This window comes from Coregonus clupeaformis, chromosome 12, assembly GCF_020615455.1.
Source record: "Coregonus clupeaformis isolate EN_2021a chromosome 12, ASM2061545v1, whole genome shotgun sequence".
In the NCBI taxonomy this organism is placed as follows: domain Eukaryota; kingdom Metazoa; phylum Chordata; class Actinopteri; order Salmoniformes; family Salmonidae; genus Coregonus; species Coregonus clupeaformis.
Window position 1 is genome coordinate 47,935,780 of NC_059203.1, and position 22,011 is coordinate 47,957,790.

General features: G+C 47.1%; 1 protein-coding gene across 3 annotated transcripts in view; it reads right to left on the reverse strand.

Annotated features, from left to right (window-relative positions):
- cacna2d2a (calcium channel, voltage-dependent, alpha 2/delta subunit 2a) overlaps positions 1–22,011 on the reverse strand; it is a 237,646-nt gene that overhangs the window by 72,661 nt on the left and 142,974 nt on the right. For 2 of the 3 annotated variants that reach the window (XM_041892773.2, XM_041892775.2), the window contains exon 5: positions 13,126–13,170. The exons of the other annotated variant lie outside the window; for it this stretch is intronic. In XM_041892773.2, coding sequence (XP_041748707.1) covers positions 13,126–13,170 — 45 coding nt within the window. The remainder of the gene's footprint in view (positions 1–13,125; positions 13,171–22,011) is intronic. 3 annotated transcript variants of the gene reach the window in all.

Below are 22,011 nucleotides of genomic sequence, written 5' to 3' on the forward strand. Positions count from 1 at the left end.
CATGCTTGGTCGCAGTGTAGTGGTCTACATCGATGACGTCTTGGTGTATTCCGCTACGCGTACCGAGCATGTGTCCCTGGTTCTCAAAGTACTGGCCCGACTGTTGGAAAATGACCTTTATGCTAAGGCAGAAAAGTGTATGTTTTTCCAGCAGTCCGTCTCCTTCCTCGGATACTGCATTTCTATCACAGGTGTGGAGATGGAGGGCGACCGCATTGCAGCCGTGCGTAATTGGCCGACTCCAACCACGGTAAAGGAGGTGCAGCGCTTCCTTGGCTTCGCCAACTATTATCGGAGGTTTATCCGGGGCCTTGGCAAGGTCGCAGCTCCCATTACATCACTGTTTAAGGGTGGGCCGTCCCGGCTCCGCTGGTCTGCTGAGGCTGACGGGGCCTTCAGTAACCTGAGGGAACTGTTCACCTCGGCCCCGGTACTGGCCCACCCCGATCCATCACTACCGTTCGTAGTGGAGGTGGATGCGTCCGAGGTTGGGATGGGAGCAGTTCTGTCTCAACGCTTGGGCACGCCACCCAAGCTCCGCCCCTGTGCGTTCTTCTCAAAGAAACTCAGCCCGGCAGAGCAGAACTACGGCATTGGTGATCGGGAGCTGTTGGCTGTTGTCCGAGCTCTGACCGTGTGGAGACATTGGCTCGAGGGGGCGAAACACCCATTCCTCGTCTGGACGGACAACCGTAACCTGGAAAACATCCGGGCAGCGAGGAGGCTGAACCCTCGCCAGGCCAGATGGGCCCTATTCTGCACCCGGTTTGATTTCACACTGTCATACATTTCGGGTACGAAGAACATGAAGGCAGACGCATTGTCCCGGCTGTATGATACAGAGGAGAGGCCCAGAGACAATACCCCCGACTCAATACTGCCAGACTCATGCATTGTGGTGTCGGTAGTATGGGCGATGGACGCGGATCTAGCGCAGGCATTACGCACAGATCCATCTCCACCACAGTGTCCAGCTGGGCTGCAGTATGTGCCTGCGCTTATCCGTGATCGTCTGATCTACTGGGCACACACGTCACCCTCCTCTGGTCACCCATTTATCGGTCGTACAGTGCGCTGCCTGACCGAAAAGTACTGGTGGCCTACCTTGGCTAATGACGTGAGGGTGTATGTTTCCTCCTGCTCAGTGTGCGCAGTTAAAACCTTTACCAGTTCCACAATGACCATGGTCTCATTTGAGTGTTGATTCTTTAACTGATATGCCTCTCTCTCAAGGGAACACCACCATCCTGGTCGTTGTGGACCGCTTTTCGAGGCCTGCCGCCTCCTTCCTCTGCCCGGTCTCCCCACGGCTCTGCAAACTGCAGAAGCCCTGTTTACACACGTCTTCCGGCACTACGGGGTACCAGAAGATATAGTGTCTGACCGAGGTCCCCAGTTCACGTCAAAAGTCTGGAAGGCGTTCATGGAACGTCTGGGAGTCTCGGTCAGCCTGACCTCTGGGTTCCACCCTGAGAGTAATGGGCAGGTGGAACGAGTAAATCAGGATGTGGGTAGGTTCCTGAGGTCCTATTGCCAGGACCGGCCGGGGGAGTGGTCGGTGTTCCTGCCACGGGCAGAATATGCCCAGAACTCTCTCCGCCACTCCTCTACGAACCTAACGCCATTTCAGTGTGTTTTAGGTTATCAACCGGGTCTGGCACCGTGGCACCAGAGCCAGACCGAAGCTCCTGCGGTGGATGACTGGTTTCGGCGGCGAATGCCCATGTTCACCTCCAACGCGCCATGTGTCGTCAGAAGGCCAACGCTGACCGTCACCGCAGTGAGGCCCCCGTCTTTGTACTGGGGATCTGGTCTGGCTCTCGGCCCGGAATCTGCCCCTCCGCCTGCCCTGCCGGAAGCTGAGCCCGCGATTTGTAGGGCCGTTCAAAGTCCTGAGGAGAATCAACGAGGTCACATATAGGTTATTACTCCCCCCTGATTACCGTATTAACCCATCGTTTCATGTGTCTCTCCTCAGGCTGGTGGTGGCTGGTCCGCTCCAGGATTCTGAGGTGTGGGAGGTCCCTCCACCTCCTTTGGACATCGAGGGGGCGCCGGCGTACTCTGTCCGTTCCATACTGGATTCGAGGCGCCGGGTGGGGGGCCTTCAGTACCTCGTGGAGTGGGAAGGGTACAGTGCTGGGTCCTGGTGAGGGATATCCTCGATCCCTCTCTGTTGAGGGACTTCCATCATCGCCATCCGACTCGCCCTGCTCCGCGTCCTCCTGGCCGTCCCCGAGGCCGGTGTCGGCGCGCTGCTGGAGCTGCGCGTCAATGGGGGGGTACTGTCACGAATTCAGCCGAGGCTGCCCCTCCTCCTTGCTCAGGCAGGTTTCGGCATTCGTCGTCACCGGCTTACTAGCCACTACCACTCCATTTATCATCACTCCATTTGTCTTGTCTTGTCTTGTCAATCACACACACATGGTACTCATTCCCTCATTAGTCTGTGTATAAGTGTTCCCTCTGCCCCCTTGTCCTTTGTGAGTGATTGTTAATTGTGAGAGTGTGTAGCTCGGTTAAGCTACTCTTTCCTTGTATGTAGCCAAGGTGGATTTTTCCATTGTGCTAGTTTAGTTTTGACGCTTGCTGCGCTTTATTCATGTACACTGAATAAACTCTGGATTTCGGTGTTTTACCTCCTGCGCCTGACTCCGTCATTCACACCTCATCACAGAGATGTTTCTACAACTTGATTGGAGTCCACCTGTGGTAAATTCAATTGATTGGACATGATTTAGAAAGGCACACACCTGTCTATATAAGGTCCCACAGTTGACTGTGCATGTCAATGCAAAAACCATGCCATGTCGTCGGAGGAAGTGTCCATAGAGCTTCGAGACAGGATTGTGCCGAGGCACAGATCTGGAGAAGGGTAAAAAAAATTATGCTGCATTGAAGGTCCCCAACATGATGAAGGCCTCCATCATTCTTAAATGGAAGAAGTTTGGAACCACCTAGACTCTTCCTGGAGTTGGCCGCCCGGCCAAACTGAGCAATCGGGGGAGAAGGGCCTTGGTCAGGGAGGTGACCAAGAAGGCACCTAAAGACTCTCAGACCATTAGAAACAAGATTTTCTGGTCTGAAGAAACCAAGATTGAACTCTTTGGCCTGAATTTCACGCGTCACGTCTGGAGGGAACCTGGCACCATCCCTACAGTGAAGCATGGTGGTGGCAGCATCATGCTGTGGGGATGTTTTTCAGCGGCAGGGAGTGGGAGACTAGTCAGAATCGAGGGAAAGATGTACAGAGCAAAGTACAGAGAGATCCTTGATGAAAATCTGCTCCAGATCGCTCAGGACCTCAGACTGGGGCGAAGGTTCACCTTCCAACAGGACAACGACCCTAAACACACAGCCAAGACAGCGCAGGAGTGGCTTCGGGACAAGTCTCTGAATGTCCTTGAGTGGCCCAGACAGAGCCCGGACTTGAACCCGATCGAACATCTCTGGAGAGACCTGAAAATAGATTTGCAGTGACGCTCCCCATCCAACCTGACAGAGCTTGAGAGGATCTGCAGAGAAGAATGGGAGAAACTCCCCAAATACAGGTGTGTCACACCCAAGAAGACTCAAGGCTGTAATTGCTGCCAAAGGTGCTTCAACAAAGTACTGAGTAAAGGGTCTGAATACTTATGTACTTATTTACTTAAATACGTATTTTTTTAGGCCACAATTTCTAAAAACCCGTTTTTGCTTTGTCATTATGGGATATTATGTGTAGTTTGATGAGGAGGGAAAAAAAAACAATTTAATCCATTTTAGAATAAGGCTGTAACGTAACAAAATGTGGAAAAAGTCAAGGGGTCTGAAAACTTTCCGAATGCACTGTATAGAGCTAGAATGTGTTTACTGAGAGGAAGTCTTGTTCTGGGTGGCAGTTCTGTCTGTTTAGTGGCCCAGTACATTACATTCACAAAGTGACAAATGTCAAACTTTTCCCATTAATGTTACATTTAGGATTCAATCTTGATTAGCTATCGACAGATGACAAGCCTTGCTTTTTCAAGAGCCAATCGTGAAAATAAATAGGAGTTATATCTAAACACATCCTCTGGCAGAGCTTTTTCATTTATCTTTGCCTCCAAATCCTAAGGGAGCTCACTAAGACTTTGCAAGGTGCATACTGACAGAATATAGCACATAGCTAGTACCACAAATTATCTAGTGTAGGCCTACATATCTACTGTACAATATACAACATACTGTATATATGCATTGCATACCATAAGGAAAGGGAAGCAAAAATATACACAAATCTAAATCTACACACAAAATATATACGGTTGCATACTGTATTATAAGCAGTGTTGGGGGTAACTTGTTAAAAAGTGTTACGAATGTGTTACAAATTAAAGAGTTACAGTAATAATATTACTTTTTGCGGTAACAAGTAATATAACGGAGTACTGTTCAAATTTGAGTAAAAATATTACAGTTACTGTAAGAAAGGTTGTTGTTACTTAGTTACTTTTGTTATCATTCTCTTCCTATTATAGATATTGATCCAAATAAATATTTGTGATGATGATTATTACTCCCTCTGTTGGCGCCTAAATATCCCCCCACACCAGATTCTAATTGTTTTCGTCCTGAGTTTGAGGTCCTCTCGCCAAGTTCCTGTTTACGCATGCTTTAGTGAGGAAGATGAAAAATGCCAGAAGTGTCTTAAACATTGAGTTTCTTAGCGTGGAAGTACTCCCATTACTTTGATTTGGTAGGAGGACAAAATTACAAGAATATAACTGTAAAATGTAAACTGTGCCCAGGTGAGAAACACCTCTCCACTGCTAGAAACACCACCTCCAATCTCTTGAAGAACTTGCAAAAGCAACACGCCAAGACAAAACTCGTAGCGAAAGCTCCCCGAGGCCTGACTACTGCTGCTGAAGACGACTGTAGGCATACCTCCTCCAAACAACCAAGGCTTGATTTTAATAGCTCAGGAAAACAGGCTGTAACCCAGGGAGAGCTGAACAAGCTTGTAGTAGAGGAAATGCTGCCCTTATCCACTGGTGTTTAGGCCTATATAACGTAACATTGACATTGTTGACATTGAGTGAGGACGCGCAACATTTTGGGGTGTAATGCAAAAGTAATATAACGAGTAGTGTAACTAATTACTTTTGCCAGGGATAATAAGTAAAGTAATTTGTTACGGTTGAAAGAAGTAACGAGTAATAGGTAATATATTACTTTTTTTGAGTAACGACCCCAACACTGATTAGAAGTGTAATAAAAGACAGCCCTAAAACAAAGGTGACATGCATACATACACCAAAACACAAAATATCTATACAAACGTACTGTTATAAAAACTCCCATTCACACAAGGCTACACTCACAGGTTATGGTCCTTGTGTCGACTCCTTCTATCTTTGTCAGTTTTGACTGTAATAACCCTACAATTACATTTGGCCCACCACTTTTTCAATGTATATCTCATAAACTGTCTCCTATTCCTCAACTCATCTATTCATTCTGTCAAAACCTTCCCATTCAGCAAAAAAATTTCATAATTGTTCTGTCACTTTTTTCCTGCCAATCTTCTCCAACTGCATTACAATGTTAAACTGCCCCACACAACAATGACCCCATTACACAAGAACAGTGACTTGATAAGATGTGCAACGCTAATGTTGCTGGTGACAGTGTAAAAGTGGATGGTGTGGAAGTGACAGTGAAGATAATTGGTTGAAATATTACAGCAAAGACAATGAAGGCGTTCATGATAATGCTTATTCATTTGAATCAGCAAGGGTGAGAGTGTTACAGTTTGATGCTGGTCTAGCAAAGAGGATCACTTGATTACTGATGCAGTTTCTTCAAACGTGAGGATATTGTGTTGAGGGCAGTTTGTTAGCATGGGTGAAGAGGTAGGACATGCTGGTTCATCGGTGAGGATGATTGGGTTAGAGGTGCTGGTTTATCAGTTACAGAGGAAGTGGGTTAGGAATGCTGGAAGCATTAGTTATAATAAAGGTATTTGGGTTAGAGGGGTGGATTAAAATACATGTAATTGGATTAGAAATGCTATTGCATTAGTTACAGTGAAGGTGATTGGCTTAGAGAAGCCAGGTTATCATGACGGAGAAGGTGATTTACTTATAGATGCTAGTTTATCAATAACGGAGAAGGTGATTGGCTTCAGAAGCCCCTCATGCATCAGCAGCGCACTGTGGAGTCCCGTCCCTGTGTTTGTTTATCGCACAGCCTCTTTTTCCAAAGAGTCCAATCATAATTAACCAAGGCAGCTTCTAATTAGGAGCTAAATAAATCCACACAGGAAAGACTGATTGGTTAATTTTCTTCAGCCACCCACCACCTGTTTTGCTCGATTCATTACCCAATTTATTAATTTTATCTCCCCATTCTCAAGGTTTAATTAAAGGTTGAAGAGGCCAGGAATGACATTTTGAAGACTCTTTCATTTACACTTTTACCCATCTAGGGCTCACCCATGATCACAAGCATCTCTCGCTCCTGACCCGGCTCATCCCTTTCATATTGTGTGTGTATGCGCGTGTGTGCATGTGTGTTGGTCAATCGCACAGTACAGATTGTGGATCATTTCTGAACCTAAAGCCAAATAATAGGGCTCCAAACTGAGCTTTGACAGTGTAATATGGTGCAGTGTATGATAAAGCAAAGAAAATCAAAACACAAAATGAGTCTGTGTTTCAAATGCAATGTGAAGCTAGAATAATAGTTTTTCCAGCTAGGTGGCCAACGTCTCTGCTTCTTGCCCTCCACCAAAACGCTACCTTAACATCATTTACAATTTATATGTATTTCACTACCGACCAAATAGCAGTATCAAATGAAAGTGAGATAATGCAGAGACCATTGCAATTTCACCCAGAGTGAGCTTTGTCTGTTCTCTGCTGAAGCGTAAGTAATAATATTCTATTGGGGGGCCTGATCTTATCTCTTTCAGTTGGGTAGTTCTTGCAGAGGAATTTTCCCCCAACAATGGCTGATAAAAAATAAAACTCTAAAATCAATATCATATTATTCTACTGACAGCCAATGAAGTGTTGCTGGGACAGGCCAAGACATCATGCCTATAACCTTTCATGTTTCTGTGTGTGTCTGTGTGTGTATTAAAGTCATAGTAAAATAAATGTATAATGGGACCCTGCCAATGAAAACAGTTAATTGTCAAAGTGCCAGGGCTAGAGTTGGGGTGAGGATAAGGCCAAGACTAGGAGGCTAGACCCCAAGATAGTCTTAACATGGGGTGTTATTAATCCCAGTACTAAGCAATCCCCTCCAGTGCCTCTACACATACTACTGTGGAATATTACCATCAATGAGAATGGCCGCTATGTGCTGTTTCTATGCCTGGACACAGACAATCAGAGATGGAGGACCCAGACAGAGTCCCCTTTTGGGCAGGAACTCAACTATGGACAGTGCCTATACCTACACAAGGGCACTGTGCGATTCGGGTGCCGCAAAGGCCATTCATTTAAAGTTGTGAGAGATATGGAGTCCAGAGCATCTGGCCCAACAAGCTAATTAGACATTGTAATGATGGAGTGTTTATACTGGAGGGGTGAAGGGAGCTCATTACAACCCCTGTTAGTAGTAGGGAGAGAAAGGGGGGATCGGATGGGCAGACAAGGGGAGAGGAGGGATGGAGCAGACAGGGCAGAGGAGGTGAAGGTAGAGGGTGGGTACAGCAGTAGAGCACAGGTACAGCAGTAGAGCACGGGTACAGCAGTAGAGCACGGGTACAACAGTAGAGCACAGGTACAGCAGTAGAGCGCAGGTACAGCAGTAGAGCACAGGTACAGCAGTAGAGCATGGTAACAGGAGTAGAGCACGGGTACAGGAGTAGAGCAAGGGTACAGGAGTAGAGCACGGGTACAGGAGTAGAGCACGGGTACAGGAGTAGAGCACGGGTACAGGAGTAGAGCACTGGTACAGGAGTAGAGGGTGGGTACAGGAGTAGAGCACGGGTACAGGAGTAGAGCACTGGTACAGGAGTAGAGGGTGGGTACAGGAGTAGAGCACGGGTACAGGAGTAGAGCACGGGTACAGGAATAGAGCACGGGTACAGGAGTAGAGCACGGGTACAGCAGTAGAGCGCGGGTACAGGAGTAGAGCATGGGTACAGGAGTAGAGCACGGGTACAGCAGTAGAGCGCGGGTACAGGAGTAGAGCACAGGTACAGCAGTAGAGCGCGGGTACAGCAGTAGAGCACAGGTACAGCAGTAGAGCACGGGAACAGGAGTAGAGCACGGGTACAGGAGTAGAGCACGGGTACAGGAGTAGAGCACGGGTACAGGAGTAGAGCACGGGTACAGGAGTAGAGCACTGGTACAGGAGTAGAGGGTGGGTACAGGAGTAGAGCATGGGTACAGGAGTAGAGCACTGGTACAGGAGTAGAGCACGGGTACAGGAGTAGAGCACGGGTACAGGAGTAGAGCACGGGTACAGCAGTAGAGCACGGGTACAGGAGTAGAGCATGGGTACAGGAGTAGAGCACAGGTACAGCAGTAGAGCGCGGGTACAGGAGTAGAGCACGGGTACAGGAGTAGAGCACGGGTACAGGAGTAGAGCGCGGGTACAGGAGTAGAGCACGGGTACAGGAGTAGAGCACAGGTACAGGAGTAGAGCACAGGTACAGGAGTAGAGCACGGGTACAGGAGTAGAGCACGGGTACAGGAGTAGAGCACAGGTACAGGAGTAGAGCACTGGTACAGGAGTAGAGCATGGGTACAGGAGTAGAGCACAGGTACAGGAGTAGAGCACGGGTACAGGAGTAGAGCACGGGTACAGGAGTAGAGCACGGGTACAGGAGTAGAGGGCGGGTACAGGAGTAGAGCACAGGTACAGGAGTAGAGCACGGGTACAGGAGTAGAGCACTGGAACAGGAGTAGAGCACAGGTACAGGAGTAGAGGGCGGGTACAGGAGTAGAGCACTGGAACAGGAGTAGAGCACAGGTACAGGAGTAGAGGGCGGGTACAGGAGTAGAGCACTGGAACAGGAGTAGAGCACAGGTACAGGAGTAGAGGGCGGGTACAGGAGTAGAGCATGGGTACAGGAGTAGAGCACAGGTACAGGAGTAGAGCACGGGTACAGGAGTAGAGCACTGGAACAGGAGTAGAGCACGGGTACAGGAGTAGAGGGCGGGTACAGGAGTAGAGCATGGGTACAGGAGTAGAGCACAGGTACAGGAGTAGAGCACGGGTACAGGAGTAGAGCACGGGTACAGGAGTAGAGCACGGGTACAGCAGTAGAGCACGGGTACAGGAGTAGAGCATGGGTACAGGAGTAGAGCACAGGTACAGCAGTAGAGCGCGGGTACAGGAGTAGAGCACGGGTACAGGAGTAGAGCACTGGTACAGGAGTAGAGGGTGGGTACAGGAGTAGAGCACGGGTACAGGAGTAGAGCACGGGTACAAGAGTAGAGCACGGGTACAGGAATAGAGCACGGGTACAGCAGTAGAGCACGGGTACAGAAGTAGAGCATGGGTACAGGAGTAGAGCACAGGTACAGCAGTAGAGCGCGGGTACAGGAGTAGAGCACGGGTACAGGAGTAGAGCACAGGTACAGGAGTAGAGCACGGGTACAGGAGTAGAGCACGGGTACAGGAGTAGAGTGCGGGTACAGGAGTAGAGCACGGGTACAGGAGTAGAGCACGGGTACAGGAGTAGAGCACAGGTACAGCAGTAGAGCACGGGTACAGCAGTAGAGGGCGGGTACAGGAGTAGAGCACAGGTACAGGAGTAGAGCACGGGTACAGGAGTAGAGCACTGGAACAGGAGTAGAGCACAGGTACAGGAGTAGAGGGCGGGTACAGGAGTAGAGCACTGGAACAGGAGTAGAGCACAGGTACAGGAGTAGAGGGCGGGTACAGGAGTAGAGCACTGGAACAGGAGTAGAGCACAGGTACAGGAGTAGAGGGCGGGTACAGGAGTAGAGCATGGGTACAGGAGTAGAGCACAGGTACAGGAGTAGAGCACGGGTACAGGAGTAGAGCACTGGAACAGGAGTAGAGCACGGGTACAGGAGTAGAGGGCGGGTACAGGAGTAGAGCATGGGTACAGGAGTAGAGCACAGGTACAAGAGTAGAGCACTGGAACAGGAGTAGAACACAGGTACAGGAGTAGAGGGCGGGTACAGGAGTAGAGCACTGGAACAGGAGTAGAGCACAGGTACAGGAGTAGAGGGCGGGTACAGGAGTAGAGCATGGGTACAGGAGTAGAGCACAGGTATAGGAGTAGAGCACTGGAACAGGAGTAGAGGGTGGGTACAGGAGTAGAGCACAGGTACAGGAGTAGAGCACTGGAACAGGAGTAGAACACAGGTACAGGAGTAGAGGGCGGGTACAGGAGTAGAGCACTGGAACAGGAGTAGAGCACAGGTACAGGAGTAGAGGGCGGGTACAGGAGTAGAGCACTGGAACAGGAGTAGAGCACAGGTACAGGAGTAGAGGGCGGGTACAGGAGTAGAGCACAGGTACAGGAGTAGAGCACGGGTACAGGAGTAGAGCACGGGTACAGGAGTAGAGCACGGGTACAGGAGTAGAGCACAGGTACAGGAGTAGAGCACTGGTACAGGAGTAGAGGGTGGGTACAGGAGTAGAGCACAGGTACAGGAGTAGAGCACTGGTACAGGAGTAGAGGGTGGGTACAGGAGTAGAGCACGGAACAGGAGTAGAGCACAGGTACAGGAGTAGAGCACTGGTACAGGAGTAGAGGGTGGGTACAGGAGTAGAGCACGGAACAGGAGTAGGGGTCAGTTGGAGGGAGTAGACACTGTGGATCAGTGATAGGAGAGTGGGTGGTGATACTGTAGAGGGAGGAGATAGAGGTGGAGGAATAGCAGGGGAAAAGGGGAGGGGTGGGTGAGAGCAGGGAAAAGAGGGAGGAAGCAGTGGGTGAGGGCAAGGGATAGAGGGGTGGTTGAGAAGAAAGTAAACACTCCTCCAAAAGGTCCCTCCCTTACCTCTTCATAACCTCAACTCAACCACCATGGAAAGTTAGAAGAGGTCTCTGGACATAATGGAGGTGTCTTTTTTCAAGGAACCAAAGGGGACAGTAGTATCTCTTTTGAACTACCCATGCTGGCGTGGGGGGGATTGACCTCAGGATGACCTCTAGCAGTGTGCTGGGGTAGGCTGGAGGTGGCGAGGGTCATGGGGTGTGTCAGGGGCTCGGCCTCAGCAGCAACCATGTTAATGATGACCGATGTCCTCCAATTAGACGTGCTCACAGGCCCTAAAGCGCTGTGTCATTAATCACAGGAGGGTCGCCTTGCACACCGAGAAAATCATGCCGTGATTTATAGCATAGCTAGCTCCTCTGTCTGTCTGTCCCCACATTTCTCTCTGTCTCCATCTCTCTCTACTCTCTCTACTCTCTCTCTCTATCTCTCTCTCTCTCTCTCTCTCTCTCTCTCTCTCTCTCTCCTCCATCTCTCCCTCCTTATTCATTCCTTCCCTTTGTGCTTTGGCGATCTAGGGAATTCTTGCATTTGGTTCTGATAGCTAATCAGTCAGGTGGCTTGGTACAGTAGTACTAACATGAAATCTTTCTTTCTATGATAGTTACTGTATAGCTACTTATGTATGGTACTGTAACCTATATTGACTTGTGGTTGGGTGTTCCTTGGCCCTGCATTGTGGCATTGGTCGAGGTAAAACACATTGAGAGTGCTGTTGAGGTCCATAGTTGTGCATACTCCAATATTAGATTTGACAGAATCTCTTGGGAGGAAAGTAGGAGCTGCAGTCGCTGTCACACGCATAGTAGACATTTGGGGTTAAAATACTCAGTACAGTAAGGGTTAGGTACTTCAGTTTTACTTAGTTAGGTAAATTCACCAGGGTTTGACAATTGGGGTTAGGTACGTATACCAGGGTTCGAAAGTTGAGGTTAGGTACTAGGTACTCGACAGTTGGGCTGAGGGTACTTCAAGGTTTGACAGGTGGGGTTAGGCATAGTTGGGGACAGGTAGGTAGGTACTTCAGGGTTTGGGATTAGGTAGGTAGGTACTCCAGGGATTGGGATTAGGTAGGTAGGTACTCCAGGGTTTGGGATTAGGTAGGTAGGTACTCCAGGGATTGGGATTAGGTAGGTAGGTACTCCAGGGTTTGGGATTAGGTAGGTAGGTACTCCAGGGTTTGGGATTAGGTAGGTAGGTATTCCAGGGTTTGGGGTTAGGTAGGTAGGTACTTCAGGGTTTGGGATTAGGTAGGTAGGTACTCCAGGGTTTGGGATTAGGTAGGTAGGTACTTCAGGGTTTGGGATTAGGTAGGTAGGTATTCCAGGGTTTGGGGTTAGGTAGGTAGGTACTTCAGGGTTTGGGATTAGGTAGGTAGGTATTCCAGGGTTTGGGGTTAGGTAGGTAGGTACTTCAGGGTTTGGGATTAGGTAGGTAGGTACTCCAGGGTTTGGGATTAGGTAGGTAGGTACTTCAGGGTTTAGGATTAGGTAGGTAGGTACTTCAGGGTTTGGGGTTAGGTAGGTAGCAACTTCAGGGTTTGGGGTTAGGTAGGTAGGTACTTCAGGGTTTGGGGTTAGGTAGGTAGGTACTTCAGGGTTTAGGATTAGGTAGGTAGGTACTTCAGGGTTTGGGGTTAGGTAGGTAGGTACTTCAGGGTTTAGGATTAGGTAGGTAGGTACTTCAGGGTTTGGGGTTAGGTAGGTAGGTACTTCAGGGTTTAGGATTAGGTAGGTAGGTACTTCAGGGTTTGGGGTTAGGTAGGTAGGTACTTCAGGGTTTAGGATTAGGTAGGTAGGTACTTCAGGGTTTGGGGTTAGGTAGGTAGGTACTTCAGGGTTTGGGGTTAGGTAGGTAGGTATTTCAGGGGTTAGATAGGTAGGTATTTCAGGGTTTAGGATTAGGTAGGTAGGTACTTCAGGGTTTGGGGTTAGGTAGGCATACTCCAGGGTTTGACTGAATCTCTTGGGAGGACATTTAGTCTGAGCTTGGTCACATGCATGGTGCTGGCCCCAGCCCTGTCACACACACTCACAGCCACAGGAGTGTCACCAGTGTACTAACACACACAGACAGCCCAGGGGCCTGTGACCAGGGGGACAACAAAACGTACAGGGGAGCAGGACAGGCGGGACTGGGAGGACACACACCACTGTACTGTACTCACATAGTCTGATTCCGCTTTCGAATCATAGTACTCCATGTCGCTCTCCTGCGCGGAAAAGAAAGGTGAAAAGACAGGTGATGAGAGAAGATATAGCAGTGACTATATCCGCTAGGCTCTTCTGCTGGTGTAGCTGTATGGAGATGTCAAGGTTATATTCAGACACACTAGGCAGCATGAGAATATAATCAGCATCACAGAACACTGGGGAGGTAGTGTGATGAAAGATGGGGCTGTGGAATGGAACAGTGTGTTGTAGATTCTGAGACATGCTGTGTTCTAATGCAGTAGGGGATGCTATCTAGTAGTGTGATGTAATAGGAAATACAGTGCTGTATGTATGGCATGCTTTACTATGGTGCAGTGGTTGGTAGCTGGATTTAGGATAAGTACAGAGTGCTATATTGGGATATGAGTGGAATGAGCTAGGATAGTTCCCTAGCGCATTCATCCACTGCTTATTGTCTGTTGAGTTCATGGTAAATAGCAGCTCTCTCATCTCAGAGGAGAAAGACAAGAGAGAGAGAACAGGACAGAAGCCAAGTTCATGGCAGCATACTCCCTGTACGCACCCTCAGCCCCCCCTAGCCTAGCGCTTGACCCTCCTCGCCCCTCCACCCTTATCTCCTGTGGAGGGAGGTACATGGGCGGGCATGCCAGGGCTGTGTGCAGCGCGGTGCGGCTTCCGTCTGTGGGGCCCGCCTCATTACCATTCGGAGGGAGCCTGGGTGAGGACGCGCTCTCAAGGGCACGGGAGGGACTGGCTCTCCCCCTGTGGAGGAGCTCTGGTCATGCTCTGACAGTAGAGGAGAGGAGAGGCTGAGAGAGCCCTCCACACACACACACATGCCCACAACCGCCCACTGCTCTCTCTCTCTCTCTCTCTCTCCTTCTCTTTCTCTTGCAGTCACTCTCTCTCTCTCTCTCTCTCTCTCTCTATTCCACTTTCTCTCTCTCTCTCTCTCTCTCTCTCTCTCTCTCTCTCTCTCTCTCTCTCTCTCTCTCTATTCCTCTCTCTATCTCTATCTCTATCTCTCTCTTTCTCTATTCCACTTTCTCTCTATATATATTCCTCTCTCTCTCTCTCTCTCTCTCTCTTTCTCTATTCCACTTTCTCTCTCTCTATATTCCTCTCTCTCTCTCTCTCTCTCTCTCTCTCTCCTCTCTCTCTCTCTCTCTTTCTCTATTCCTCTCTCTCTCTCTCTATTGCACTTTATATCTCTCTCTCTATTCCTCTCTCTCTCTATTGCACTTTCTCTCTCTCTCTCTATTCCTCTCTCTCTCTATTGCACTTTCTCTCTCTCTCTCTCTCTCTCTCTCTCTCTCTCTCTCTCTCTCTCTCTCTCTCTCTCTCTCTCTCTCTCTCTCTCTCTCTCTCTCTCTCTCTCTCTCTCTCTCTCTCTCTCTCTCTCTCTCTCTCTCTCTCTCTCTCTCTCTCTCTCTCTCTCTCTCTCTCTCTCTCCCTCTCTCTCTCTCTCTCTCTCTCTCTGATACACTCCAGACCCCATGTGACCATGAACAGGGTCCGGGCTGACCTCCAGCACTAATCAGGGAGTCAGTCATCAGCCCAGCTAAGCCCGGCTCAGCTCAGCCCCTAACAACCCACACAGACAAACGCAGCCTGACCCAAACTCCTATTGACACCAAACATGAGGCAGTCCTTGCCTGGACACAGCTCATGTCCTTGGGAGCCACAGAGGCCTCCGGACAGGGGAGCAGGGGAGGAAGGGAGCAGGGTAATCGAGTCCTCTCCCTTCAGACAGACTTAGGCCTGTTATCCTCCAGTACTAGAACACACTGACCCTGCCTCCTCTCTCTTCACAGCAGCCATACATGACCTGGGTGGGTAGGGGAACAAGGAGAGAGGATGAGGGAAGGGGGTGGAGCTAGGGTAGTTGAGGGACGTAAACAGGAAGAGATTAATAGAGAGTACATAAGGATGCGGGTGGGTACGGAAAGCAAATATGAGCGTAAGCGAGCTGGGGGGGGTGAGGTGCACAGGGAGTGCAGAGTGCATGGTGTGGGTAGGAGGTGCAGTCGGGGCTAAAAATAGTGTGCCTAGCAGGCAGGGAGGCAGGCAGGCAGCAGTGTTGTTATTTCTCTAGTGATGGCGGTGGGATTGATCCGTGTTGATACAGGTTCCCTACATGTAGAGTGCTTGTATTGTAATGTGCATGGGAGGTCCTCTGTGCTCTTGCGTCGACATGCCACTGTTCGTTGTACATGTTCCAATGACTTCATGTGTTGTATATTTTGGTGATTATTCCACAGTGCTAGACTATTCCTCTGTGTAATGGGGTTCATGTCATATTAGTCATATTATCGCACAATGAGAGACTCATGAGCGCTTCATACACCAAAATGTACATTACACACACACACACACACGCATACACCCACACATCGAGTGGTGTCCTAGGCCACTGTGGCCCGTCAGATCCCCCTAGGCTGGATGGCCATCTGGTGTGGCTGGTCCCCAGTCTCTGAGGGCCCAGGGCCTGGGTTAAACACACATCTAATAAAGCACACTGCCAGCAATTAGCCTCTCACAGCATAAATACACACACAGACGCACGCACGCACGCACATGTGATCATCCCCAGCCCCTCCCCTCCCCTCTCCAGTTCTCCCCTCTCCTCACCCTTATCTCAATCTTCTTATTTCTCCACCCTCTCCCTAATCTCTCCTCCTTCTCTCCGCCCTCCATGTCTTATCTTCATCTTTCCCCATCTCCCTCCCCTCAATACCAGCCTTCTCTCCCAATTTCAAATTTGAGCGAATGCAGTGCAGTGGCAGGTTAGATGCCCACTGTTGCTATAGAAACGGTCCCCTTTGCTCTAGATTACAATGTGACTTTCCTCACCATGTCCAACGCTGTCTGTCTGTCTGTCTGCCTGTTTCTGTTGCTGCCTGAACATGTCCCCCTAAATGGATCTCAATCATTTCTCTTATCCACTATCAATACCTGTAATGAATGACTATTAATGAATTATATATCTAGTTCTATATATGAGATTGTTTCTCAAAGTCTCATTTGGGGGATATTTTCATTTCTATCCCTATGATAAGTACAAACAACAGAACACACAGACAGGGCTTATAACAAACCATAGAGCATACAGTTGAAGTCGGAAGTTTACATACAGTGGAGAGAACAAGTATTTGATATGCTGCCAATTTTGCAGGTTTTCCTACTTACAAAGCATGTAGAGGTCTGTAATTTTTATCATAGGTACACTTCAACTGTGAGAGACGGAATCTAAAACAAAAATCCAGAAAATCACATTTTCTGCAAAGGGGACAGGACGACTGCACCGTATTGAGGGGAGGATGGATGGGGCCATGTATCACGAGATCTTGGCCAACAACCTCCTTCCCTCATTAAGAGCATTGAAGATGGGTCGTGACTGGGTCTTCCAGCATGACAACGACCCGAAACACACAGCCAGGGCAACTAAGGAGTGGCTCCGTAAGAAGCATCTCAAGGTCCTGGAGTGGCCTAGCCAGTCTCCAGACCTGAACCTAATAGAAAATCTTTGGAGGGAGCTGAAAGTCCGTATTGCCCAGCGACAGCCCCAAAACCTGAAGGATCTGGAGAAGGTCTGTATGGAGGAGTGGGCCAAAATCCCTGCTGCAGTGTGTGCAAACCTGGTCAAGACCTACAGGAAACGTATGATCTCTGTAATTGCAAAGAAAGGTTTCTGTACCAAATATTAAGTTCTGCTTTTCTGATGTATCAAATACTTATGTCATGCAATAAAATGCAAATGAATTACTTAAAAATCATACAATGTGATTTTCTGGATTTTTAGATTCCATCTCTCACAGTTGAAGTGTACCTATGATAAAAATTACAGACCTCTACAATGTTTTGTAAGTAGGAAAACCTGCAAAATCGGCAGTGTATCAAATACTTGTTCTCCCCACTGTACATCTTAGCCAAATACATTTAAACTCAGTTTTCACAATTCCTGACATTTAATCCTAGTAAAAATTCCCTGTCTTAGGTCAGTTAGGATCACCACTTTATTTTAAGAATGTGAAATGTCAGAATAATAGTAGAGAGAATGATATATTTCAGCTTTTATTTCTTTCATCACATTCCCAGTGGGTCATAAGTTTACACTCAATTAGTATTTGGTAGCATTGCCTTTAAATTGTTTAACTTGAGTCAACCGTTTCAGGTAGCCTTCCACAAGCTTCCCACAATAATTTGGGTGAATTTTGGCACATTCCTCCTGACAGAGCTGGTGTTATTGAGTCAGGTTTGTAGGCCTCCTTGCTTGTTCAGTTCTGCCCACAACTTTTCTATAGGATTGAGGTCAGGGCTTTGTGATGGCCACTCCAATACCTTTGTTGTCCTTAAGCCATTTTGCCACAACTTTGGAAGTATGCTTGGGGTCATTGTCCATTTGGAAGACCCATTTGTGACTAAGCTTTAACTTCCTGACTGATGCCATCTATTTTGTGAAGTGCACCAGTCCCTCCTGCAGCAAAGCACCCCCACAGCATGATGCTGCCACCCCCATGCTTCACGGTTGGGGATGATGTTCTTTGGCTTGCAAGCCACCCCCTTTTTCCTCCAAACATAACGATGGTCATTATGGCCAAACAGTTATATTTTTGTTTCATCAGACCAGAGGACATTTCTTCAAAAAGTACAATCTTTGTCCCCATGTGCAGTTGCAAACTGTAGTCTGGCTTTTTTTATGGTGGTTTTGGAGCAGTGGCTTCTTCCTTGCTGAGCGGTCTTTCAGGTTATGTCGATATAGGACTCGTTTTACTGTGGATATAGATACTTTTGTACCTGTTTCCTCCAGCATCTTCACAATGCTTTGCTGTTGTTCTGGGATTTATTTGCACTATTCACACCAAAGTACGTTCATCTCTAGGAGCCAGAACGCCTCTCCTTCCTAAGCGGTATGATGGCTGCATGGTCCCATGGTGTTTATACTTGCGTACTATTGTTTGTACAGATGAACGTGGTACCTTCAGCCGTTTGGAAATTGCTCCCAAGGATGAACCAGACTTGTGGAGGTCTACCATTTTTTTCTGATGTCTTTTGATTTCTTTTGATTTTCCCATGATGTCAAGCAAAGAGGCACTGAGTTTGAAGGTAGGCCTTGAAATACATCCACAGGTACACCTCCAATTGACTCAAATGATGTCAATTAGCCTATCAGAAGCTTCTAAAGCCATGACATAATATTCTGGAATTTTCCAAGCTTTTTAAAGGCACAGTAAACTTCTGACCCACTGGAATTGTGATACAGTGAATTATAAGTGAAATAATCTGTCTGTAAATAATTGTTGGAAAAATTACTTGTGTCATGCACAAAGTAGATGTCCTAACCGACTTGCCAAAACTATAGTTCGTTAACAATAAATTTGTGGAGTGGTTGAAAAAACGAGTTTTAATGACTCCAACCTAAGTGCATGTAAACTTCCAACTTCAACTGTATGTGAGTAAATAAAAATCATGCCGGGTTCTATGTAGATACTGTAGATTAATAGGTAATAGCACGTATGTGGAATACAGTATACCTATAGGCTACTGTCAGGGGGGAGGGCTTAGTGGGCATGTGTCAGAGTGTATATGCCACCTCTTGGTGGGCATGCTGTGTGCTCTCACTAGACAAGTTGTGACTGTTTGACATTTAAATCTCAGACAAGCCTTCCATCATGTGTGGGCAGATTACAGTCATATCCATATCTCTTCCGGACACCTGTTAATGACATTGTAATTACACACAAACACACACACACATACACACACACACACACACACACAGGTCCGCAGTGGCAAGGGTCAAGAGCTTCAAGTTCCTCGGTGTTCACATCATTGAGGACTTAACATGGTCCTCTCCATAGCTGCAGGAAATAGGGGCGCTGAGTGTGCTGCAGCACCCCCTGATAAATCAAAGGAGAAAAAAAAGATTATATTATATTAGAATAATTAACTAGGCCTTTATTACTCCTGTATGAGCGGAGGGAAATAATCCTCAGCACCATCTATTATTGATTAGATGCATTATTACCACTACACTGCTGTTCATTGATTATTGATAGCCATTACCATTAGTATCTATATATTTTAACCTGCTACTGGTCACTGTTACTCCTGTTCACATGTATTATTACCACTAGCATATTACTATCAGTGTTTAATCATTCCTGCAACCAGTCACTTTCAGCCCTGTTTACATGGATATCCGCCTATCACGCCTACACTAACCCCCTCACACACACACACACACACACACACACACACACACACACACACACACACACACACACACACACACACACACACACACACACACACACACACACACACACACAAACACACACACACACACACACACACACACACATACACACAAACACACACACACACACACAAAACACACACACACACACACACACACACAAACATACACACACACACACACACACACATACACACACACACACACACACACAACCACAACTTATGCTACTGCCATACTGTTTAATATTATTATTATTTATCTTGCTACCAGTCACTTTCTCCTAATCCCCCGCGTACATGTACATTTTCTGCTATTCATTAGCGCGCACACACACACACACACACACACAGGCACACAAACACACACACACAGGCATGCACGGACACACATATACTCTGCTGGCTTTTCAGGGAGGACCTGCCAGAACAAAAAGCCAATGTGATAGGTCTACAGAAAGGAACTGCTTATGTAAAGCCGACCTTTTAGGAAGGTATATACAGCCTCTCTGTTGTTCTTATCTTCCTGCCTCCGCTCCAATCACTCCTTGTCTCTATTCGTCTCTCCCTCTATAAACGGCTCTACCTCACTTCTATCTGACATGTCCAAAACCTTATGGAACTAAGAGACAGTTATAACAGACAAACATTCCGGCAATGTTATGCGCTTCGTAAACCCTCCTGGCAGAAGCTAGTAGGACATTTTATATTGAGTGGTACACACAGCACACCTAAATAGACATACCCAAAATGTATTATTTTTTCATGAGATGGCTATAAACAATAACTGGTAAGGTTGCATAGTTTTAGAAAGGTCTGGAACTCACCTTTCTGGTAACAATTGTTATAAATTGCCGAGGTCTACTCACTTTTGAGAACACAAACTCAAGTACCGGTACATAGTACAGATATTATGAAAATATATGAAAATGTGAAAAATCTTATATGATTGTTGAATATCCTTGAAATGACTGAAATGCTATCTAAATATAGTAACAATCAAATTATAAATGACTTGCTGTAAGATTTCACCTTTCTTATAACTGTAAAACAAATATGATCATACTTAGTGACAGTACAATATTGGCACCATTTCATATTGACGACAGAGAATTTTCTCCTAAACATCCACTGAGCGGCGCAGAGACACCATTTAAAAGTGTGCAGACTCTTTACAACTTCAGCTTTACGCACAAAGTCACTTTGTCCATCTGTGACCAAGAGAAAGTGGTCTTGTTTTAATTCTATACAATTACTTAGTATTTCTTCATGTTGAAAGCTCTAAATCCGTCTGAGAATATCACATGGAGATGCAACCATCGCTGTTGGATTCGCTGGACTGACCCTTTTCATATGCTATCTCCCAGGCTGGGCTCCATTGCTCATAGGAAGAGCAAATTGATTATTTTACTGGATAGGCCAGAAAATGTGACACTTCATTTCCTGTGCAAATGTGGGGTCTGAAACCTAACACATCAAGTCAGCTCCGCTGAGAGAGTGGTAGCGGAGAGCAGACAGATGGGGCTTTCTGGCACTTTCTGGCACTTTCTGGCACTTTCTGGCACTGGACCCTACGATATTCACAGGGCACTTTGTACACCAAAATGTCAGTCGTAACTGGTCCAGAACCACTCAAAGTCCTCCATATAGGGGACTTAACATCAACAATTGTAAATAAGTGACTGACATGTAATTTCATCGGGGAGACTAAGGGCTCTATTTTCGGCTGCCGCTATGGCGGTGCAAGTGCCAAACACACGTTAGTTTGCAATTTCAGCATTTAAAAACTGGCGCTATGGCATTTTCCACCCCATGCGCCAGGTTCAGCAATATCCTGTCTAATATCAGCTCGCTTGCCCTGAGGTGGGAGGGGTTGCAATATTTGAGGTGTGTCCTTGAAAACAAGCGCAAAAGTGACAATTCCATGCAGTGCATATTGGGAGATTTAAGACCAACGAAAAGCAGGTTTTAGCGGTAATGCGGTTGGTAATGGCATGGATTTTGTGTGCGAGAGAGGAGATGTGCTTTTTGTTCCGCTAACCCTTATATTAATACACAGAAAAAACATATGTTTTTTTCCATTTGGTTTCATTTGATAAAAAATTAAGCATATAGCCTCCCCTGCCCAATGCATTCACCAAGTAGCCAAGCCTATCAATAAAGGGTTTGGCTCATAAGACTGCTTAATAAATCAATCTTAATCACCAAAGCTTTATTAAATGGTCAAGTTTGGGAGCAGCAAAACAGTGAGGGGACATCCCCTTTTTATGTATGTATTGTGTAGGCCTACATTATTTTAGCCAGCTCCCGTTTTGGACGTGTGTAAAAACCCCTGTAGGCTACATGTCCATATGCCCATCATGGAACCAGAGATGAGATGATGCTGGTGTATTTAGAACTTATTTTCCAGTAACAATTGCTTGTTTTCCATTTCATAATTACAAACCAAGCCTGTAGGCTATAACCAGTGTGAATGCTATATTTAACAATATATGTCCATACAGGGGCGTCAGTTGAGTATGGCAGGCTCCATACCCTAGCTCAAGACCAAAAAATTTAAAAGTACCCTCTTAGAAAAAAGGATTCCAAAAGGGTTCTTTGCGGAGGGATAGAGTTCTACC